The following is a 24579-nucleotide window of genomic DNA, read 5'->3' as shown; positions in this document are numbered from 1 at the left end:
CCCAGATGGAAGCAGTACCATCGGACCATGGAGTGGAAGTCAAAGGTGGCAAATGTTGGGTCAGTACACAAAAGCACCTTTCTGACCCTTCAAGCTGCCCCACTACAGAATGGGCTGTCTCATGAGACTGGAGCTTCTTGTTACCAAGTGTATGTAAACAGAGGCCAAATACTCTTCATACTTGTCTATCAGAGAGACGTGATGGACTCAAGCAGCAGCAGGAGACACATTTTTGGACATGGTCAATACGGGAATTTGTTTTGCTTGACTACGTTTATTTGGTAGAAGAATTTTCTTTTTCTTTTTCAATGTAAAGGTCTATATGGGAGGGAGAGAAATAGGTTTTTGTTAACTGAAAATTAAATAAAAAATAAAAAAACTAAATAAAAATATAAAATAATTTTTCAAATAATCATTGATCAGGAGTTCTATGAAAGATTTTTTTTTTGTCTTCGGTGAGTGTTTGCACAAGATGACCTTTTGCTCCCAAGACAATGATTATTATAGGATTTAGAAATGAGAAGGTAGAGGCAGCTAGGTGGCACAGTGGGTAGAGCACCGGCCCTGGATTCAGGAGGACCTGAGTTCAAATCTGGGCTCAGACACATAACACTTACTAGCTGTGTGACCCTGGGCAAGTCACTTAACCCATTGCCTAGCCAAAAAAAAAACAAAAAAAAAGAAGAAATGGGAAAGCCATGGAGACGGTTGACTCCAGCCCCCTCATTTTACACATGAAGAAATTAAATCCCAGAGAGCTTCAGCCACTTGCTCAAGGCTCCAAGGTTGCACAGATGGTGAGCAGCAGGGTCAGAATTTGAACACAGTTCTCAGACTCCATTTATCCTCTGTCCACTTCCAAAAAGGATTAACACCACCCCCCACTAACCCTATGATTTCATCATCATCAGGAGCTCCCAGGAAGGAAACTCCCTCCACCAATGCAGAGGAACATCTGTTGTGCAATTTGTAATCTTAGTGAGATTTGACCAAGATCACACAGTCAATATGTATGAGAGTCAAGACTTGACCCTGTGTTATTTTCCTGATCCCAAGGCTGGCTCTCTGTCTACCACTCCCCTATTGTCCCTATGATGCTGTGAAATCTGGGAATCCCTTAGAGGGGAAACTGTAAGCCACCATGGTGTATCTCTGGGGAGCTGCCGCCAGAGTCCCTTTCTAATCTTTGAAATATTTTCTACAGGAATGGAAACTCACAACATGGAAGGCACCAGTTAGCGGTTAGTGTCACAAAGAGCTACTTCCCAACCTTGCCTTGAAGGATGGGGATTAGTGCAGTGCTTGGCTCATGGATAGGTCCATGGCATGATTCTGGCAGCAGCCCCAGAAGCTGTGATACCCTCCTCCACCTTCACCTGCCTTAAGACATCCTCATGGTAGGACTCTCTTACTGTAAATCCCGGGAGCCCAATTGGACCGGGCAATCCTGCGGCTCCTGGTCTCCCTTGGTCACCTGGTTCTCCTTTCTCTCCGGTGGGGCCATCAAGACCCTACAGATTGACAAAGATGGTGGGTTAGTTAGTTAAGCTTGGGGTTGGTTATCTCAAAGTGCTTCTGTAGCATGCATTCACGACTCTCTTCTTTGTTAGGGGTAAGAGGGTGTCCATATCACTGATGGAGGAACAGAGAGGAAGGAGGCCCCCCTAGGCAACTTCTTGTGATGCTAAAAAAACCAATGCCTGCTCTCTGAGCATGACTTGATAGCTATCCTCAGGCTCCAAAGGTATATGGATGAATGAGAGGACCACCAGACTTAGAGCCAGAAAAAGCTTTAGAGGTGATCTAATCCAACCTCCTTATTTTACAAAGGAGGCAACTGAGGCCAAAGGTCACACAAGGAGCAGGTGGCAAAGCCAGGATTCGAACCCAGATCCCCTGACTCCAAATCCTGTGCATTTTCCAGGACATCAATATTAATGTCTCTCATTTGCTTCTTGCTTTATTAAACTCATTTTACCAGAGTCATTTCATTAAATACTTAACAATAACCTGGTGTACTGGGCTGGGAAGGTATGGCTAATCCCATTAACCACTTATTCATGGATGCATGGCTAAGTCTCCTGAAGGCAGTGTGGGACAATGGAAAGAGCAGTGGGCTTGGGACATGACGGCTCTGGGTTTGCTGCATGATCTCAGGCAAGTCGAGTTACATCTCTGGGTTTCATTTTCTACATCTGTCAAGTGAGAGGGTTGGTCTGGCTGGAGAAGCAATGTGATTGTTGTTACTGTTCAGTTGTTTTTCATTCATGTCCTACTCTTCGTCACCCCATTTGGGGTTTTCTTGGCAAAGATACCGAAGTGATTCACCATTTCCTTCTCCAGCTCATTTTACAGATGAGGAAACTGAGGCAAGCAGGGTTAAGTTAATTGCCCAGGGTCACACAGCTAGTAAGTGTCAGGCTGTATTTGAACTCAGGGAGAGGAGTCTTCCTTCCAGGCCCAGTACTTTGTGCACTGTGGTGCCACTTAGCTGCCCAAGCTGTGTAGTAGAAGAAAAATAATGTAAGGAGGCCAAATCTTCCCTCTACTCTTTACTCCCTTCCCCTCTCTGGGTCTCAGTTTCCACAACTGGAAAATGTGAAGGTCGGGTTAGAAGGCCTCTGAGGCCCCTTCTAGCTCTGAATTCTCTAGTTCCTAAGGTTACTTCCATCTCAAAGGAAAGAAACAAGCATTTATTGGGTGCTTACCATGTGCCAGGCACTGTGCTAATAAGCACTTTACCAATATTATCTCATTTGATCCTCACAACAACCCTGGGAAACAGGTGTTATTTATCCCATTTTATAGATGAAGAAACTGAGGCAGGGGTTAAGTGACTTGCACAAGGTCACAAAGCTAGTAAGTGCCTGAGGTTGGATTTGAACTCAACTCTTCCTAATTCTAAGACCTATCCACCAAGCATTCTGATCAGATGATTCTTAGTTCAGTATTCTCTTCACTACACTTAACTGACTTCACTGGGGAAGAAAAAGGAGAAATCTCAGTGGTGGCAGGACTTCAATTTCTGGATTCAAATTCTTGGTCCTGAACAGTACTTGACACCACAGAGTGAAAGTGAGGGGATTCATTTGGCTTTGACCACAACTTTCACTTAAATTTAGAGCTTCAAGGTTTAAAAAGCACTTTCCTTTGAGCTAAGAAGCATGAATATTATGATTATCCTCATTTTACAGATGGGGAAACTGAGGCTTAGATTTCTGAAGCCCAAGATCACTCAGCTGACCAGCTGACTTGGCTCCGCATTCAGGTCTCTGGATGCAACCTCAGGGTTTTGTCGTCCCTCTCTGTTTCTCTAAGTGCACACACTAAAAGTGTGTATTCATAAGCACTCACTGTAAACAGTGGGAGAGAAAAGGAATGGGGGGCTGAGGAACAAGGGTGACAAATCATCTGTGCTAACTTACCGGGGAGCCAACTTGTCCTGCCTCCCCTTTCTCTCCAGGTGTCCCAACATTTCCTTTTTCTCCTTTTAGCCCTGGAGGTCCATCCTTTCCTTGTGGGCCTTGGGGACCAGGGGGCCCGATCTCTCCTGGCTTTCCTCGAGGTCCCTAAAGCCAATGGAGGCAACTCTTGCTTATATGTACTAATGACTAGAAGAATAGTTTAACACATACATAGAACTTCAAAGCTTATAAAGCAGTTTACATGTATTACTTCACTGTATCCTCACAATAACTCTGTGAAGCAGCTGCTTTTGTGATCCCCATTTTACACATGAGGAAACTGAGGCTGAGAGAGGCTGAGCAGCCTTCTCTCAAGTTTCCAAATTTAGATCCACCTCTGGGAGTCTGGACCCACAGATTATTCTTGTCTCCTTAAGTTCGAAGTCATTTTTGGTGGTTTGGCGGGTGGCCATTATGTGAACCTGGAGATATGCTCTTACCTTTTCCCCATCATGTCCTGGAGGACCTGGCAGACCAATTTCCCCCTAAAGCAGAGAACAGTAAGAAGTCAGCCTATTCAAAGACTTTTTCACTCTTTTTTATTGAGACATGAGGACAAGTGTCCTGTGGTAGTAATCACCACAGATCAGCAAAGTTGGGGCTGCCATTTTGAATAGTTTTCAAGGTTTCCATAAAGAGTGGCTTGAGTTACTCCTGTCTCTGAGAGAAAAAGGGAACCGATAGGTGGGTTTCTGAGGTTAATTTGTAAGCTATTTTTAAAATAGCTGAAGTAGCTCCACTTTGTCTCAGATTCCACAAGAATATAATTGAAATCCAAAGGGGAAACGAATGGGAGGAGAGTCAAGACAAAAAGCCACAACGACACAGCAGCGACAGAGGAGGAAAATGACCGTCTGATAGGTGATGGAAGACTTCAGGTAATGGTGTGGGAGGGGCCACATGTGGGAGGGGTGAAGGGTGGAGTGGGACCTGGGAGAGTTACAGGACAGGCACGGAGCAAGAGAAGGAAGGCAGTTGCACTTAATGATATTCTGAGATCTCTGGGATTTTTGATGGAATTTCCCCCAGCACTGGAGAAATGCTTTACCTTTTGTCCGGGTGCACCAGGAGCTCCTGGGGGGCCCATTTGCCCTGGGAGTCCAGGAGGTCCCTAGGGGAAAAAAAGATGGATCTTGAAGTAGGATCTTTAGGTGAATTCTATTCTATCACATGAAGCACTTTTGAAATATCTGAATTCATAAATACTGGGTAGAAGAATCTGTAAGGCATAAGGTTTTTTCCATGAAAAATTAGGTCAATTCATGCTCCCTGACCACTGGTCTTTGGTCACTCCATTAGACAATGGATACTCAGTGATCACTGTGTGCCTGCCTTGATTTACAGTTGGAAAGATCTCACATGTCATCTAGTCCATCACTTCTTTTTTCTTTTTTTTTTTTTTTCAGTTTTTAAAAAATTTTTTGGCTACACAATGGGGTTAAGTAACTTGCCCAGGGTCACATAGCTAGTGAGTGTTACGTGTCTGAGGCTGGATTTGAACTCAGGTCCTCCTGACTCCAGGGCGGGTGCTCTATCCACTGTGCCACCTAGCTGCCCATAGTCCAGTGCTTCTTAAACTGTGGGTTGCCACCCCATATGGGGTTGAGACCCACAGTTTAAGAAGTGCTGATAGGGGTCACAAGTGGAAAAAGTTTAAGATGCCCTGATCTAGTCCAAATTCATCATTTTAGAGGTGAAGGAACTTTGACCTAGGGAGGCTAAATGACCAAGGCCATACAGCATCATAGGATCATAGAGGTCATTTAGTCTACCCTCCCCACTTTATAGCAGAGACAACTAAGGCCCATTGAGGTTATATGAGGCCCCTGGGCACATAGGTGACGCAACCTAGGATTTGAAACCAGATCTTTTGACTTTAAATCTGGTGTTCATTATGCTACAGCTGTTCATGTGGCATAGATGCATTTTAAAAAATCAGAGTGAATTGAAGTTAACTGGATTTTGTCTTCCTTCCTTCCTTACTCCCCTCCCTCCCTCTCTCCCTTCCTTCTTTCCTTCCTTCCCTCCATCTCTTTCTTTCTTTCTTTCTTTCTTTCTTTCTTTCTTTCTTTCTTTCTTTCTTTCTTTCTTTCTTTCTTTCTTTCTTTCTTTCTTCTTCCTTCCTTCCTTCCTTCCTTCCTTCCTCCTTCCTTCCTTCCTTCCTTCCTTTCTTTTTTCTTTTCTTTCTTTCTTTCTTTTTCTTTCTTTCTTTCTTTCTTTCTTTCTTTCTTTCTTTCTTTCTTTCTTTCTTTCTTTCTTTCCTCCTTGAGATAAATGAAGACCCCATGAGGTGGTTAATTAACATATGTTTATGTATAGTCTATTGTATACAATGCTCTGGTCTAAGTGTTGGAACTCAGAACTAAGGCCAAATGAGACCATACAGAAAGGAGGAAAGTCATGCAATCTTGCTGGGACTGAGGCCGGGACTTCTCTCCTCCTTTACCATATTACCTTTCTCCAAGTTACTAAGGGTAACGTCTCTCACTTGACCTCTAGAAAGTTAGAGCTGAAAGGGGCCTCAAAGATCATGGAGTTCACTCATCTCCTTTTCCCCTCCTCTTTGCCCTTCCCCCACATTTTACAGAAAAAGAGCATAGTGCTTGGAATTCATTTTTATGAGACCCAGTAATAAAAAGAAACATGATGATCTCCTGATGTAATTAGTAGCACCCTGGCCTTCATCATATCCCCAAACACGAGAGTTTGACATGGACCATTAAGTGATATGTCTATGGAACACCAGGTAGGGTAGGTCATGGCCATGGCCTTGGAGGCAGCCTTCTTGACTCCTGGCCTTATGGTCACATTGTCCTCTCCCTTTCTTGTGATCTGAGCCCCCCCCCATCACCATTTGATCAACCCTGAGTGTCACCTTCCTCTCCTTCCAAATTAGTTCTAGCTTCTCAAAGGTGAGAAAAAGAAGCCATGGGCGCCAGACCCTGCTCCCTGAGCCAACCCCTGGGCATCTCTGCCCATCCAAGGACAAAGAGGCAGCAAAGAATGGTCACTCACCATCAAGGCCAAAGTTCGGATCTCCTGTAAGGCAATCACCACAAAGTCAACAGTTTGGCAAATCAAGACTCATCTGAGAAATCTATCCAATCACAGCATGCCCACTGGTGGGGTAAGAGCCAGAATCTCTTAGGTTGGTTTGGTGGTGGGTCTGAGCTACCTTTACATTAAGACTTCAGGATGCAGATCTGAGATATCTCCTAAGCAGTCATAAATGGGAATATTTTACCCTTTACTCACTAATCTTTGGCAGGCATAGAATCATTGATCTAGCACTGCATGGGCCCTTACAGACCATCCAACCTTCTCATTTTACAGATGAAGAAAGTGAGGCTTAGAGGATTTAACACTTGCCCTGCATCATGTCACCAGTAAGTCTCAGAGGCGGGTCCCCTGACTCCAAATCTAGCATTCCATCTGTGGCATGTAGCTCCCATCTAGGAGGCACCCCTTCCCCCAAGCCTTCGGGTTTTTTTGTTAGAGTCCTCCAAATGCTGATGCCAAGCTCCTTTTGTTGGAGCTGAAAATCGCAGATGCCATTGCCTGTGGCAAGGATGATTCTCTTTCCTGTATTTGTGACCATGGCCTGTGTGGGCATTCACTTTGCTGGTCTGCCTATGCTTGAGCCTAATTCCAAGGTTTTAACACTTTTTCCCTTTTCTTTATTTATTTGGTGGAGGGGAGATGGGAAAGAGAAAAAAATGGATGCTTGTCAATCAAAAAGAAGTAATGAAATTTTAAATGTGATTCTCTATCCTCTCCACCACAGTCAGGGACTATAAGAGAAAGTATCAGGATTTTCCTCCTGATGCTGCAATTCATCATGGAAGTCAGTGTGGAGGAGTTGGGTGAAGGTAGCTGAGAGGACCAGAGTGGAAGCTTGGTTACCAAGGGTGTATAGAGCTTAAGCATTGATGGTTTCTTTGATCTGTGAATGTGTGTGTGTGTGTGTATGTGTGTGTGAGATAGAGAGAGAAGAGAGAGAGAGAGAGAGAGAGAGAGAGAGAGAGACAGAGAGAGAGACAGAGAGAGAGACAGAGAGAGACAGAGACAGAGAGAACAAGCTATGAATGGGACCTCAGGCTCATCTATTCCAACCCCCTCATTTTACAAATGATGAAACTGACTCTCAGAAAAGTTAAGTGACTTGCCTAAGCTAATACAAGTAGTAATAGTCACAGCTGGGATTTGAACCCAGGTCTTCTGTCAGAAAAAGTGTCTATCAGTACAAATAGTGAGTCAGTGGGCATGGCTGTCTTGGCGAGATTTTGATCCATCTCATTAAAGGATGAAAGAATTTTTTTTTTTGGTGAGGCAATTAGTGTTAAGTGACTTGCCCAGGAAAGAATTTCTTAATGTTTTTGGTCATCCAACCTTCTACCTCTTCTCTTCCCCTTCTTTCAGAACTCAGATTTCGAGGCACAAATGCCTGCCTTTACGCCAAGCCAGTAAAGGAAAGTCTGGACCTACAAAAACGATCATGAGATCTGGAAGGCACCTTAGGGACTATCAAATCCAATCTTTACATTTTTATCGATAAAGAGACTGAGGCCTGTGACTTTGTCCAAAGTCACCTTGGCATAAGTAGCATGGAAGGGATTTGAACCCAGGCTGCCTGATTCTAAAGTCAATGTTCTTTCTAGCACACCAAAAATTAGAAGAGTGATTGTTTTACAAAAGAGTTATTCTTAGAAAAGAATTAATATCTTTTACAGAAAAATTATAGGCATTGTTAGCATATTTAAAATACCACTTAATTTGCAAACAAAACACAACTGTTTGCAATGCCTCAGGCATATACCAGTCACCCTGTACTGAAGAAAACAGGGTCCTCTTATTTGTTTTAGTGCCACAGGGCACTAGGAAGTCTTCACTTATGCCCTTCTGTTGTATGATAGAATGCTTATAGATCAGTTGCATTCAGAGCAAGCCAGACCACCACAGTGATGTCTTGTTCAGTCTCCCCATTTTATGGAGGAGGAAATTGAGAGAAGACAAACAGCAGAGTTAAGACTTGAACATAGATCCTTTGAGCTGAAATCCAAGCCTCGTGCCCTGCTTGCCCCCTCCCCCCAACTGCCCAAGTCCATTGGGATGACTTGGAGCCACGGCCCTCCTGATGGGGAAGGAGGGATATGCAGGGAGCAGTAGCCTGGCAGCTGAGGAAATGTCCTGCCCAGACCTTTTATTACTGGTCATTTCCTTTTGCAGACAACCGTCATGGCCAGAAAGGTTTCCAGAGCCGTGATCTCTGACTCTGACCCCATTGGCACCTCTTAAGCCAGGGAAGAAGAGGGGCTTTGGAGGACAGAGGTCAGGGGAGCAGGGAATCCATTCAGGGTGAGTAGGGGAAAGAAGCAGAGATACTGGAGCCACCAAGACCTCTGACCTGGAGAGCTTCGTTGATGTTTCCATTGTAATCCACCATTTCTCCTTTGCCTGGCTCTCCCTTGGCACCCTGTAAAACAAACCAGACCCCCGATCAAGATGTCTGGAGCTGCCCACCCTGGGTCTTCACATGTGGGACATAAGAACCAAACTGCCTTCAGGCACTTGAGCCAGGCACCAGGGATGGTGTTTTCTGGGGCTGTCACATGTGACCAGGAATTTGCTATTCTAGCCTGGGAGACAAGAGGCTCCCTTCGAGGTAATTGTAGAGCTTCCAGAGGATTCTATGAGGGAATTCTGGAGCCCCCAGAGACTTGTAGGAGGAAATTCTGGAGCCTCCAGAGATGTTCCCTCAAGGCAATTCTAGAGGCCCCAGAAACTGCTACCAAGGAAGTCTGGAACTCTCAGAAAGGCTCCAGAGAGCATTCTGCTAGGGATTCTAGAATTCTCAGGGAGGCTCCTGTAAAGGAATTCTAGAGCCTCCAAGAGGATCCTGCTAGGGTAATCTAGAGCCTCCAGAGAGGCTCCTGGCAAGTGGACACTGAGACCAGCCATCTGCGTCTTCTTGCCCTTCCCAGCGCTGTGCCTTCTCCCCAGCATCTTCAAGAGTTAAAGCATGGGGGGGGGCGGAGGGCCGGGTTGAGAGCCCTCAGCAGGAGGCAATTGGTGGAAAGGTGTCCTCACCTTTGGACCAGCAGGTCCCTGGGCTCCAGGAGCTCCGATTTCTCCCTGTAACACAACCATGGATAGAGGGGCAGTCAGAGCATCAGGGGTGCCAGCCTGGTTGTGCCTGATGTCCTAGGGCATTATTGGGGGGACTTTACCCCAATAAGCCTGGATTTTATCTGTAAGGTGGGAAGGCAGGAGTGTCCTTCTCCAGTCCTCTGACTGGGTCACAGTCAGGTAGATGCCTTTGTGAAGGTTAAATATGCCAAGAGATGCTTCCTGCTTCTGGCTGTGTGACCCTGGGCAAGTCACTTAAACTGTCAGAGCCCTAGCCCACTCTTTAAGATACAAGATTCAGAGAACTTGCATTGTTAGAGGGAACTTCCTCACCAAGAATCCTCCACACTAATAAATCACAAATCTGGTTCAAAATACTACCCTCCCCCTGAAAAAACCCCAAACAAACCCCAAATCCAAACCAACTCAGCTAGCAGTCTACCACCAGTCAGGCTGAAACATGCACCAATGAAGCAAGAATCAGATGAATGAAAAGCTCCGATTTCAGTGTTTTATCCCCATGATATCACTTGGCCAACACGACAATCTGTGAGGTCTGTAGTCTTTGGTGAGCCATACAGAACTGTCCTAATTGGGGAAAGGCCCAGGTCCAGGGCCTTCATCTTTGGCCTAGGTCTTGGGCAAGAAAGCTTCCCCTCCCCACCCTGTGGCTAGAGTCGCTCAGATGACCGCGTAATGACAGTTCCCAGAGGCCAGAATCCTCTGTACCTTGTCTCCTTGGCTCCCAGGAGGCCCAGTCTGGCCACTGGTGCCAGCTTCTCCCTGGAAAAAAATAAGAATATTGTAAGAGGAGACAGAGTAGCTTGGGGTGCTGAGTGGGATATCCTTGGTTTAAGGTCAGGGAAAGTTCCTTTATGCATAAATTTAGAATCATAAGTGTATAGATTTAGAGCTACAAGAGACATTAGAGATAATCTGGTCCTACCCCCTCATTTTACAGATGAAGAAACTGAGGCACAGAGGGGTTGGTTACAGGGACTTACCCAGAGTCACATAGCTAGTAAGTGACTGAGGTGGGATTTGAATCCAGGTCTTCCTGACTCAAAGTCCTGCGCTCTTTCTACTATTCAACACTGCCTCACAGAACATACTCTAGTGTTCCTGTGTTTGTGTCTTACTTTCCTACTATGCTCTTAAACACCACAAGAGAAAGGATCACGCCTCATCTCAATTACTGACCTCAGCACCTGGTATGTTGGTCTGGACAGAATAAATACTTCAAAAATATTTGCCAAATGAATGAATGAGAAGAAAGAAATTGACCCTCCGGGTGATAAAGCAGTGGTGTGGGTGACTGCAGGAGGCTGTGTGGCTCTTATTTTGGGTACCTCATTTCCCCTTTCTGGGCCTCAGATTCCTTTTTTGGGAAATGAAGGAACTGGACTGAATGATGTCTAAGGTTCCTTCTGCTGTTTGAATTGCACAGTTCTCTGAAAGAAGAAACTACTTGAACTGGAAGCACTTTCAGGGTCTTTGCATGTCTCAGGTTGTCAGATTTATTGAGAAAAGGACAGGGGAAGGCCAGAGAGGAAAGGGCAACCTCTCTAGGAGTGGAGCCACAGACAGAGGCTGAGGGAAAAGTGGCCCTTCGGAGGGTCTGTTCTTCATGGGAAAACTCACCTTTGGTCCTGGTGGTCCCGGTATCCCGGGGGCCCTGGCTCCCCTCGGCCTCCTCCAATGGCATTGCCTGCATCTCCTTTCTCTCCCTGTTGAAGATGCAGAGTTATCCAGGGTCCAGAATGTCACAGGATAACGAGGGAGCAGAGGATGGGAAGGGGTGGGGAGGAAAGGGTGTGGGGAGGACAATGAGCTCTAGTTCAACAGCGCAGGCTTTTACATGGACATAGGGTTTGTGTGCCTTGCCTACCATGTGGGGCTGGAGGGAAGGAAAATTTGAGAGAGCAATGAAGCAGCTGAGAATAAAGAGTTAGGCTTGGAGGAATGAATCCTCATCAGAAGGTGGGTCTACAAACACTGGACCAGGAAGTGGCTGCAGATTTGTCTCTATGAACTTGGGTAACCCCCATCCAGGCAGGGATCTGTCCACAGTCCCCATGATAGTTCCTAAATTTTCTGACCCTAGCATTTCTTTTGCTCAGAACCCTTCACTGTCTCCCAATAGCCTCTAAGCTAAAATTCAAACTCATTAGTCCAGCATTTAATACACTGACTTTCTCCACCTTATTTCAAATTTCTCCTATTTATATATTTTATCTTCCATACAAATTACACAGCTCACCGTTCAACCTCAGACTCCCCTTTCCCATCTTCATGCCTTTTTCCCCTTCTCCATAGAAAGAGGACACTTCCTTTGCTCTCTGTTTGTTGAAATCTTTTTCTTCCTCTGATGCCCAGCCCAGGCATGACCTCAGTCATTTCTCTCCGATTCCTGCAGCTGAAAGGAATCTCTCCTCCCTCAGTTTTTCCTCAAATTTTCTACCTTGATGTTTCCTTTGCCCACATTCTACCATGTATTATGCTCATCTGCACATGTCCTATTCCCCTCTTTAGGGTATAAGAAGTTAGGAACTGGGTTGTGGTTGTATTTTTAAAAATCACTTTAATTTAATAACTTACATCTTAATTGCCAAGTCTTACGGCATTTTCTCAGTCCTCACCCTGTTTGACCTCTCTGCTGCATTTGACACTGTTGATCACCTTCTCTGTCTGGATGCTCTTTCCTCTCTGTATTTTCATATTTCTCTTTCCTAATTCTCCTACCTGTCTGACCTCTTCTCAGTCTTTTTTGCTGGCTCTTCATCAATACCATGCTCGGTAACCACAGGTGCTCCCCAAGATTCTGTCCTGGGCCCCCTTCTCTTATTTCTCTTCAATCTCTGTGACCTCATTAGATTCCATGGGCATAATGATCACCTCTATGCTGCTAATCTATCTACCTATGTATCTATCTATGGATCTATCTATCTATCATCGAGCTATATCTATCTGCTTATCTATCTATCACCCATCCACCTAGCTATGTATCTGCCTGTCTGCCTATCTATCTATCTATCTATCTATCTATCTATCTATCTATCTATCTATCTATCCATCCATCCATCCATCCATCCATCCATCCATCCATCCATCCTTTCATCCATCCATCCATCTATCCATCTATCCATCCATCCCTCTATCCATTTAAATCTACACCCATATATACGTTTACATACACACATATGTGTGTATATCTATAGCTACATCTTCAGTCCTAGTCTCTCCCATGAACTTCAGTTCCATATCATAAACTCAGCATGTACAAAGCAGAACTCATATCTTTCTCCACAAATTCTCCCCTCTTCCAAACCCCACTATTTCTGTCAAAGACAACACAGCTCTTCTAGCCTCTGGTTTACAACCTTCAAGTTTTCCCAGACTCCTCAGTCTTCCTAAACCCACATGTTTAAGTGGTTGCTAATTCTTGCTGTTTCCACCTTTATAGCATCTTTTTGCGTCCAACCCCTTCTCCCCATTCACACAGTTATGATCTTAGTTTAGGTTCTCATTGCCTCTTGCCTGGATTCTTTCAATAGCCTCCAAAGTGGCTTTCCTTGCCTTAGTCTCCAACTCCTCCCTCCATCCTAAACACAGTTACCAAAGAGATTTTCCTTAAGAGCAGATATGACCATGTCACTGTCATATGCAGTAAACTACAGTGGCTCCTCCCAAAAAGTATGAGTGTACACATATGTACACATGTACATATACAGATGTATGTGCACGTACATACGTGCACGCATATATGTCAGATATATATATATATGTATTTCCCCCCTTCGTTTAGTTTCTAGAGCCCTTCACAACCTGGTCGCAGCTTATCTTCCTCATCTCATTATACATCACCCCCCCCCCCAAACTCTTCCAGCTAGCCACACTGGCCATCATGAATGGTCTTCCTCATGAATGACACACATGCCATCTCCTGTCTCTCTGACTTTTTTCTGCCTGCCTGCTATGTCTGAATGTGCCTGTCCTCACCTCCACCTCAAGGAATCCCTCTTCTTCCTTCAGGGCTCAGCTCAAGGAGCACCTTCTGCCACCCCACCGCCCACCCCAGGGTCCTCCCTCCCTAGTTGGGTCCTATCTAATTACTTTGGATTCCTTCTTTTCAGGTTTATTCTCTATACACTTCTGTGTGCATTTGTTGTCTCTCCCAGGAGAACTCGAGCTCCTTCCAAGCAGACATTGTTTCATTTATTATATTTCTACCCCTAGCATGGGTGCCTGGAGGACTTAAGCACGCACTTAATAAATACTTGTTAATGATTGAATGATTTTTTTCATTGTTGTATCCCTAGGGCCCAAGACAAGGCTTGGCACATAGTACTTAATAAAAGCTTGTTGAATTAAATGGTTTTCCCAGTTCTCTGCTATTCCCTGCTTCGTTGAACAGATTATAGAATTAAGCTCCCCCTTCCAGCCCTCCTGACCTGGCAGAACACCACCCAATAATGTCCATGTCTCCTGGGGATGATGGACAATCAACCAATTGATCAACAAGCATGCATCAAGAGCCTACTTCTTGTCAGCACCGAGCTAGGCAAGAGCCTGCCCATCAGAAGCTGTTACAGACCTTCTGGCCCAGGAATCCAGGCAGGCCGGGGCTGCCGGCGCTCCCCTTCTCACCCTGGAGGAGAAACACAGGTGGGTTAGGAGGTTGAGGGAAGACATGTTTTACCCAGAGATTCCTCTGGAAGGATGCGACTTGTCCTCTCCATAAGCCGCTAAGGCCTCATCCTCTAAACTCCGACTCCGTTGTTCTGGTTGACCTTTGACCTCTGGCTGCCAGCTGAGCCATGATCCCAACACTCATGACTCCCAGCTCAAACATCATGGGCCATAGCATTGGTGAATAGTGACTCCCCTGCCAACCCAGCATGAGATACCATTTGTGCTGGTGAAGAGCAAACCTCATCTATTCTATCATTTGGGCCTCTTCTGAGCAAAGATGGTGTGATGGAAATGCACTGGAATCACAAGGCCTGGGTTCAAATTCTGCTATCCATGTGACATTGGGGCAGTCACTTAGCCTCTCTGGGCCTCAGTTTCCTTATCTGTAAAATGAGTGACTTGGGCTATACTGCTTCTGAGGGACCCTCTAGTTTTGATTTTTATGATCCCTTGCCTGGGGCTTGGTGCCAAGGAGATGAAGTGGGAGCTCTCACTGCCAATATCTTGGCTCAGAGAAGAACATACCACGTTCTAGGGAAGACCCCCAGGGGCTCTTGATGCCCACTGCATTAAATAGTCTTTTCTGAGAGCATATAGGCACTCAGAAAAGTAGGATTCTAGGTAACAATAACAATTTCTACATCTTGACTCCCATTTCCATAATCAGTGAACAAACAGGTATTAAGCACCTACTATGTGTTAGGCACTGTGCTAGGTGATGGGGGGGAGGGTACAAATACCTAAGAGGGATAGTCCCTGCACTCAAGGGGCTTCCATTCTACTGGAATTCTATAATGCTTTAAGACTTGGAAAAGTTTAGCCTACAGATTCCCTGAGATGCGTTCTAGGGGTTGTTGTTTTCATTTTACAGATGAAGAAACTGAGGCTCAGAGGGGGCTGTCCCTTGCCCATGATTGTACAACTAGAAACCCAGGTCTTCTACATCCCATATTTCCAACACTCTACATTGCCAATAAAACCCGCCACACTCAAGGATTTCTCCCCATTCTCTCCCATGCCTGCCCAAAGTGAATTTCTCAGCCCCTCTACCGCTAAAATGCACAAAGGTCAATGAAAAGGGAATTTGCCTTATGCAAGTCTGAGAGTGAGACACAGGGAGGGGAGAGAGGAGACCATGGATGGCAATGTCCGAGGGCATGGAAGGACACACTGTTTCCTCCTGCCTTCTGATTCCCCCTAGGCAATAAATAGCTCCTAAGGAAGTCAGGTAATGCCAGGCAGGGACACGAAGGGCATCTCTGGTGTCAGCACTAGGAGGCTTTGCCAAGCTTGTCTCTCACTTCCCCTTCCTGGGGCTGCATGCACACACACACACACACACACACACACACACACACACACACACACACACACACGGAGGTCACATCCAAGTCCAGGGTGGGGAGGGAGGCACACGCAGAAGGGAACACAAGGGGAACAAACCACACACAGTGTCCTACCCTCTGCCCCCTCTTCCCTGGCAAACCTGGGGGCCCTGGCATTCCCGAAGCTCCAGACTCTCCCTTTGAGGCAAGGCAAGAAGACAGAGTCACTGATGAGAAGACAGAGGAGGTGTCCCACCCCCAGCCCCAAGGACTCAAAATCCTAGCATCTAAGAGCTGGAGGAGACCTCAGAAGGCCCCTGGGCCAAGCCCACTAGCTTAGCAGTAATTCTCTCCTTAGTGTTCCTGGTAAGAGATCAGTCAGTCTCTGTCTGACAGCCCCCAGTGATGGAAACCGAGACTTCCTATGGCTGCTCATTCTATCATCTCCAAGTTTCTCCTCCAACACTAAGTCTAGATCTTCCTTCCTTCAGCAACCATCCATGGGTTTTATTTCTACTCTCAGGACCAAGCTGAAGACTTGGAATCTTTTCTCTCCTTCACGGATTTTCAAATATTTGAAGGCAGCTGCTGGGTCTCCTTTGGTCTTTTCTGAGTCAAACAGCCCTGGTTCCTCCAACTGACTTCTCCCTTCCCTCCCTACTTTTCAGTTCCTTTTTTGTGTTGTTTTCCTCAATTAGAATGTAAGCTCCTTGAGGGCAGGGATTGTCTTTATGCTTGTTAGCATAAAGCAGTTAGCCTAGTGCCTACCACATACTAGTAAGTGCTTAATCCTTTTCTCCCTCTGTCTTTCCTTCCCTCTCTCCCTCCCTTCCTTCCTCCCTGTCTTCCTGCCTTCCTCACACTGGTCCCCTTTTCCTGGATGCGGCTTACTTCATCAAAGTCCTTAACATCTGACACCAAAAATGTAATGCCCTCCTCCAGATGTGGTCTGACCAAGATGGATAACATTCTGTTATCATTTTCCTCATGCTGGGCACTATGCCTCTAGTTGTGCAGTCAAAGGTCATGTTAGGGTCTGGGTTTTGTTTTGTTTTGTTTTATGCAGTGAAAGATGGCAGTGGGCATGATGGATATTGTTTTGGACTTGAAGCCTCATAGCCTTACTCTCCATGTGACCTTGGGTCACTTAGCTCCTCTGGACCACAGTTTCCCCAACTTTAAAAAGGACTTAGATTCTAAGGTTTCTTCTGATCTCCAACAGTGATCCTACGACTCTTTAAGCTTGTAACCTGCTAATACCCATTTCCATGGATAACAAGGGGCAGGAGATCTCCAGCTGAAGGGGATTCAGAAAAGACTGAACAGAGACCAACCGGATGTGGCAAACTGAAAGATCTTTTGGACCCTGGAGCTTGGTACAGTGTACAAAGGACTGGGTTTGGAGTCAGGGGCCCTGTGGTTCAATCCACCATTTAGTTAGTAGCTGTATGATGTTAGACAAACCACTTCCCTTCTTCTGGGTCTCAGTTTCTTCCTTTACAAAGTGAGTTTGTAGGAGAACAAAGGACAAACCTCGAGGGCTCTAAATCCTAAGGCAATCCACCTTAGGTCACCTTTCCATTTATTCTGTGTTTGTCTTGTCTATTCAGATAGGTGGCATTCCTCATTAGAAAGTAAATTCCTTGAGGTAACTCTTTTTTGAGCTTGGAGCAGTCCCTGGCCCATAGTAACAATTTCAGAAATGCTTGTGAATGGGTTATGTGAACCTGTTTCCAATTCAGACACTGCCTCCTGCACCTGGCCCTTTCTGCTCCAGGATCCACGTGCCTAACTCTACACTGTGACTTGTTCTCGCTGTATTTTGGACCCCTGACCACCCAGGACTATTTTGGCAGCATAGCTAAACCAGGAAGGGTACCCCCAAGCTAGGCAGACTCTTCTCAATTTGCGACAGTCAATCCAAGCCCCTTAGAAACAATCTAATCCAGGGATTCTTAACTAGGGGTCAGTGGACACCCAAGGCATCTGTGAATAGATTTCAAGTGGTCTGTGAACCTGAACTGGAAAAAAAAATCACATGTTTATTTCAGTACAATTGCATAATTCGGAGAAGGGGTCCACAGGTTTCACTAAAGAGATCTCACACACACACATCCTCTGTTCTAATCCAACCCTCTCATTCTACAGCGATAAAGGAAGCTAAGTTTTGGAGAATGACTTCTCTCGAGTCATACCCAGGTAGTAAGTAGCTGAGGCTGGATTAGAAGCCAGGTCCTCTGACTCCAAATCTGGTGCTCCAGAAGGGAGGAAAGCAAGAGGGAATAAAACCTGCTTCAGGGATAATTGGGATTATTTTTGAGTTCTTATACCCAAATGCTACTCCTAGTAGGGTCACACGCAGGGACTGGGTTGAGAGTAGGAGATGTGGTGGAGAGAATAGTGGAAGGAGGAAGCATCCACCAGGATGATGTGCTGGAGGCAATGTGCGACCAGATCAGTGGCAGTTAGACCCGAGGGAGGGTTTGCAGGAGATGAGGTAGAAAGATGGGTATCTGCTGTCCAGCAGCAAACACCAGGCGCCTTTCCTGGGGAGGTCCAGAGCTACAGAGCTGGGCATCTTTTGCCACCAGTGCCCACCCAGACCCACCCAGATACTTGGAAAGGACAAGAAAGCCCAGAGCAATTGTAGTCGTGGGGGGCAGCCCTGTCAGGGAAGCTTGAACTGGCCATGGCAATACCTTGGCTCACCTGTGATCAGGAAAGATGGGAAAACAAGGAATGAAGGAAAAAAGGGAAAGACATTCAGAGACATATGTAGAGAATGTCCCGGCCTTTCAGAGCAGTGCTCAGGGAGAGTCACTGGATCATCTTGGAATCACCAATACCTGAGTTCAAATTCTGACTCTGACACATACCTCCTATGTGACCGTGGACAAACATCTCAACCCCTCACTGCCTGTGGACTCTCCTAAGGCTACAAGTTACAGATGAAGTATGCATCTGCATCCCCCAGAAGCCTCCTTGCCTTGGCTGAATGCTTTCCAAAATGGGAAAATAACCCTGATGTAACTCACCCTTACTGCCTTCCAGCATTTCCTTCCCTATTATGGAGCCCTAGTCCTCCTTGAGGGGCAGGCAGATGACCACATCCTAGACTTTGAGTTGGAATGGACAGCTGAGATCTTCCCGTCCCAAGTCTTTCATCACACAGAGGAGGGATCTGATGCTCTCCAAAGCAATGCAACTGGCCCCAATTCGCACATGTGATAACTCGTGTCCTCTGATCCCACAGGCAGCAGCATCCTTTTTGTGGTACCATGAGGAGGCCTGGGATCCCTGGGGGAGGTTCTAGCCTGGTTAGGAGTCAGCTAGATTAGAGAGGAGAGGGTGTGTATGGGGGAAGGCGGGAGGTGCGAGGCCTATTTAGATCAAGTTATGTTGAATGAGAGAACATAGGTAAGCATGTGGGAAACCTTAAGGCACAAGTGCTCACTATCATCTTTGTGAGTTCAGTCTGGCTGTGTGACCCTGGACAAGTCACTTCACCCTGTTTGCCTCAGTTTCCTCATCTGTAAAACGAGCTGGAGAAGGAAATGGCAAACCCCTCTAGTATCTTTGCCAAGAAAACCCCAGATGGGGTCAAGGAGAGTCGGACATGACCGAAACTACTAAATAACAGCCATAGCACGTATATAGTGCTTCAAAGGTTTGCAAAGTGTTTTACAAATATAATCTCATTTGATCCTCACAACAGCCCTGAGAAGTAGGTGCCTATTAACCCTATTTTTACAGATGAAGATACTGAGGCAGAAAAACCAAGTGACTAGCTCAGGGTCACACAGGTAGCATGCTTCTGAGGCTGGATTTGAATTCAGGTCTTTCTGACTCCAGGACCAGTGCACTGTGGAGCCCCCTAGCTGCAGTGTGCTTCTTCCTCAACCAGACTGGGAGGCTGGTAGAACAAGAGCTATCATTCCCATTTTACTGATGAGGAAACTGAGGCACAGAATGGGAACATGGGAAAGCCAAAGATCACCCAGGAAGTAAGGGGCTTGGATTTGAGTTCATTCACGCCTTTTCTCCTTGACCACACTGTCCTAGTGCTGCCCCTGATCCTACCCCTCCCAGATTAAGTTTTGAAGTCAAACTGACCTTCATCCCCAAGGCAGCTGTCCCTGGAGCCCCCTGACAGAGAGAAAAGACAAGGACATTTATGGGAGGAAGGAGAAAGACAAGTAAGAAAGCATAGTACACTCACACCATGCATGTGCCTCCTGAAGCCCTGTCTCTTCTGGGGTCCCTGCAGCAGGCCAGGGCTGGGGGCGGGGCTAGGTTCCCTGTGCTTGCGGTCCACTTGTGAAAAGCCAGGCAAGGCTTCTGGAGAGCCCCCTGGCTTTCCCTGTGCCCCAGCTCGAGGCCCCACAGAGTCCCTGGGGTGGGGGTGTCTCTTAGGTCTCAGGGTGATTCCCAGGTTGGGCAAGGGAATCCCAGGGAGGGATTCAGGGCAGAGGAGAGAAGACTACTGGTCAGCCAGAGAGCCACAACTCCTTCTCAGATGGATTGCCTGGACTCTGGGGTTGAAAGGAAGAAGGCTAGGAAAAATGATCAAGCCAGATCTTTAGGGATTTCCTCAGAGGTCAAGCAAGGGAAGTGGAGGGCTGAGAGCAAGGTGGACCCTTCAGGGAGAAGGCTGTCAGGAAGAGATAAGAATGACTAGCTCCAGTTTCTAGCAGGCTTTAGGACACATGAGGTGATTTCCTTACAATACATCTGAGGGAGATGCAACAGTTATGATTATGTCTATTTTACAGATAAAGAAACCGAGGCACAGAAATGAGAATGTGACCCACCCACAGACACACACAGCAAGCTACGGTCAGAGCTGGGATCAGGTAGGGAGGGAGACAGAGAAAAAATGCAGGGAAGTCAGCAGAGCTCAGTCCATTCTCCTGAAAGGTACCTTGGGTCCCGGCCTTCCTGGCATCCCGGGCATGCCCCTCTCCCCCTGAAGTGAGAAATGAGAAATGAGAGTGAGAATAGAGGTATGAGCCCTAGGCACCAAGGTCCACCAGGAGCATGAGGCCCTGCCCAGGACAAGCTAGAGAGAGCCAGGGCCAGTCCCTTATAGAAACCATGATCTTAAGAAGAATTCACATTTTTATGGAGACTAAAGTTTGCAGAGCACTTTCCTCCTGGTCCTGCAACGTAGGATGGCCAAGTGTTATCATACCCACTTTACAGGTGAGTAAGTTGAGGCTCAGAGGTAGCATAGCTAGGAAGAGCTGAAATCAGAATTTGATGCCAGATCCCATCTCAAGACCCTTTCCTCTACACCCTGTGTGATTGAGAGGCTTGTCTGGCCCCAGATCGACTCCCAGGGTGTGGATTATGGCACAGTCTCCAGAAAAATCTGTTACACTTCAAGAAGAGGAATGATCCTAGGATCTTAGTGCAGAGCTGGAAGGACTCAGGAGCCAATCCAGTCCATCCCCCTAATTTTACAGATGAGGAAACTGAGGCTCAGAATAGTAAATGACAGTGTCCTTTCCACTGTGTGAAGGGAAACGAACAGGGACTGGAGGCAAGCTGCTAATCCTACAATTTGTCCTGAAATTTAATGCCACCCAAGCCCTCCCTCAAACCACCATAGTGCTGTCACATTTTTAAAAAACTATCCTTTAAAAAAAATGCTGAGAGGATAAGGCAGGTGTTAGAATGCCTATTGCACAGATAAGAAAACTAGTTTGGAAAGGCCAGCTAATATGGTCAGGATTTGAATCCATCTCATTTTTGTTTTCACCTCACAGCCTGGCACATAGTAGGCACTTTAAGATGAAACCCCATCTATCACTGCTCCAGCTAGGGCAGGAGCATGGAGGAACAAGGCCATCATTCTTTGGACAGGAAGCCCTGGGGGCCTGACCCCCAATTTCACAACTTCAAGCTAAGCCAATCTGCCTGTCATTACTGCCTGTTTCCTGAAGGCCAGAGTCACCAAATGGTGATTCTGCAGCTGGTTCCTGCCTCCTCTCCCCTTCATTTCTGGCCCCTCAAGACAATGGCAAGGTCAGCAGGGTCTGTGGGGGGAATTAAAACATGACCCTTGAATAGCTTTCATTTAGTCTCCATGACCTCTTCACTCCTACTTGCCTCTGGAATCAGCCTCTCATTCTGGAAATGACCAAGTTCCTCTAAACCCACATCTCAAAATTCCCTCTGGGCAGGGCAGCAGGAAGGAGGGAGATTTCCTAGCTTGACTTTGGTTGCCTCCAAAAATCCTTCCTTCATCTCTCTGATAAGGGCCTTATTTCTAAAATATAGAGAGAATTAAGTTCAATTTATAAGAATACAGGTCATTCCCCAATTGATAAATGGTCAAAGGACATGAACAGGCAGTTCTCAGGTGAAGAAATTAAAGCCATCCATAGTCATATGAAAAAATGCTCTAAATCACTATTGATTAGAGAAATACAAATCAAAACAACTCTGAGGTACCACACCACACCTATCAGACTGGCCTGGGAATCAGGAAGAACTGAGTTCAAATCCTGCCTGTAATTGTGTAACTTTGTGACCCTGAGCAAGTCACTTAAATAACTCTTGGTGCTTTCTAATGCATTGTTGGTGGAGTTGTGAAATGATCCAACCATTTTGGAGAGCAATGTGGAACTATGCCCAAAGGACTATAAAAATGTGCATACCCTTTGACCCAGCAATAGCACTTCTAGGGCTATATCCCAAAGAGATCAAAGAAATGGGAAAAGGACCCACATGTACAAAAATATTCGTAGCAGCTCTTTTTGTGGTGGCAAAGAATTGGAAATTGAGAGGATGCCCATCAATTGGGGAATGGCTGAGCAAGTTGTGGTATATGAATGTAATGGAATACTATCGTGTTATAAGAAATGATGAGCAAGAAGACTTCAGAAAAAACCTGGAAAGACTTGTACGGACCGATGCTGAGTGAAGTGAGCAGAACCAGGAGAACGTTATACACAGTAATAGCCATGTTGTATGATGACTAATATTGATAGACTTAATCCTTCTCAGCAATACAAGGATCTAAGACATCTCCAAAGGCCTCATGATGGAAAATGCTATCCACATCCAAAGAAAGAACTATGGAGTTTGAATGAAGATGGAAGCATACTATTTGCTATTTTTTTTTCTTCTGTTGGGTTTTGTTTCCTCTTTCTGGTGGTTCCTCCTATTGGTTCTAATTCTTACTTACAACATCATTAATGTGAAAATATGTTTAATAGGAATGTATATGTATAGCCTATATCAGATTGTGCACTATCTTGGGGAGTGTGGTGACGAGGAAGGGAAAGAAAAATTTTAAACTCAAAAGCATATGGAAGTGATTGTTGGTGAATCAAAATAAATTAATTAAAAAACCCCCCAAAACAAAAATCCTTCCTTCTTCCAAAAAAATGCTTAGGAAATAATTTGCTTAAAGCACAGGTGTGACCTGATGCTTCCTCTCTTAAGAACCTTCAGTGGCTCACTATTACCTATGGTCCAGTGGATAAAGCACTGGGCCTGGAGCCAGAAAGACTCATCTTCCTGAATTCAAATCTGGCCTCAGACAGTTACTAGCTGTGTCAACCTGGGCAAGTCACTTCACCCTGTTTGCCTCATTTGTAAAATGAGCTGGAGAAGGAAATGGCAAACCTTCCAGTATCTCTGCCAAGAAAGCCCCAGGTAGGGTCACAAAGAATCGCACACGACTGAAACAATCAAACAACAACAAAATATGCTTTAGTGTGGTGTTCAAGGCCCTTCTGAAGTCTCTATTCTCCATGTATTCTACATTCAGGAAAATCCAATAATCTATAAACATTTATTAAATACCTACTATGTGTCAGGTACTGTACTAAGCACTGGGGATATAAATAACAAAAAGAAAGACGTCTGGACAGTTCACTGGCCCTTGATCTCAACCTCAATCCAATCTCCGAGCTTTTGGGTAGGGTATTCTTCTAGAAGGTGGAATGTATGAAGTACAAGACTTGGAGGCAGGAAGACCTGAGTTCAAATACTGCCTCAGATATTCCCCATTCTGTGTAACCCTGAGCAAGTCACTTAACTCCTCTGTGCCTCAGTTTCCTCATCTGTAAAATTGTGATAAAGTCATGTATCCTAACTTACAAGATTGTTTCAAGGCTTAAAATATTTAAAGTACTTTGCAAAGTTTAAAGTACTATATAAGTGCTATTATTATTGTTATTATTAATATTATTACTCTCCAGTGCCTGAAACCCACCTCGGACTCATCTGTGTCTATGGAAATCATGACTCTCCTGGAATTAGGAAGACCTGAATTCAAATCTTGCCTCAGACATTTACTAGCTGTGTGACCCTGGGCAAATCACTTAACCTCTGTCTGCCTCAGATTCCTCAGCTGTAAAATGGGGATAATAACCTCCCAGGGTTGCTGTGGGGATCAAACGAGATGATACCTGTACAGTGTGTGGCACATAGTAGGCATTTAATAAATGTTTGTTTCCTTCCTCCCTCCAGTTCAGGCCACCCTCATGAAGAAGTCTCTTCTGAAGTCCACAGCTGAAAAGTAACCTTTCACTTTCTTTCCCCCCCTATTTTAACCCCTCTCCTTTAGCCTATGTTCTGTCAGGCTTTTTCCGTGTTCAGGTGGTATCCCCTCACAGTAAGCTCTTTATTTTGTTTTTGTTTGTTTGGGCTTTTTGTCTGTTGGTTTTGGTATAGGAAACTCTTCAGTGAGGAAAATCTCTTTTCTGATGCAGATTGCCAGAGACTTTGCAACTTAAGAATCCTGGAGTGTGTCTTGGGGACGCTGAGAAATAAACTGACCCCACAAAATGCATCAGAGGCAGGTCTCGAACCCAGGTCTTCCTGACTTTGAGGCTAGCTCTCCTTCTTACCCCAGACAGGTTGCTTCCTATTATTATTGTCAAAACTATTATTATTCTGGCTAATGCCAATAAGAGCTGACTTACAAAGTGCTTTAAGCTTTGCAGAGGGTTTTGCAT

General features: G+C 45.6%; 1 protein-coding gene across 1 annotated transcript in view; it reads right to left on the bottom strand.

Annotated features, from left to right (window-relative positions):
• LOC110200071 (uncharacterized) overlaps positions 1 to 24579 on the bottom strand; it is a 120588-nt gene that overhangs the window by 28959 nt on the left and 67050 nt on the right. The window contains 13 exon segments of the mRNA XM_078150753.1: positions 1413 to 1511; positions 3426 to 3569; positions 3905 to 3949; positions 4513 to 4575; positions 6480 to 6503; positions 8869 to 8937; positions 9552 to 9596; positions 10320 to 10373; positions 11232 to 11254; positions 11257 to 11317; positions 14185 to 14238; positions 19721 to 19753; positions 20529 to 20573. Of these exon segments, the coding sequence (XP_078006879.1) occupies positions 1413 to 1511; positions 3426 to 3569; positions 3905 to 3949; positions 4513 to 4575; positions 6480 to 6503; positions 8869 to 8937; positions 9552 to 9596; positions 10320 to 10373; positions 11232 to 11254; positions 11257 to 11317; positions 14185 to 14238; positions 19721 to 19753; positions 20529 to 20573 (759 nt within the window).

This window comes from Phascolarctos cinereus, unplaced genomic scaffold (genome assembly GCF_003287225.1).
Source record: "Phascolarctos cinereus isolate Bilbo 61053 unplaced genomic scaffold, phaCin_HiC Scaffold_3;HRSCAF=262, whole genome shotgun sequence".
Lineage (NCBI taxonomy): Eukaryota > Metazoa > Chordata > Mammalia > Diprotodontia > Phascolarctidae > Phascolarctos > Phascolarctos cinereus.
Note: the sequence above shows the minus strand (reverse complement) of the source record. Positions and strands in the feature narration are given on the sequence as shown.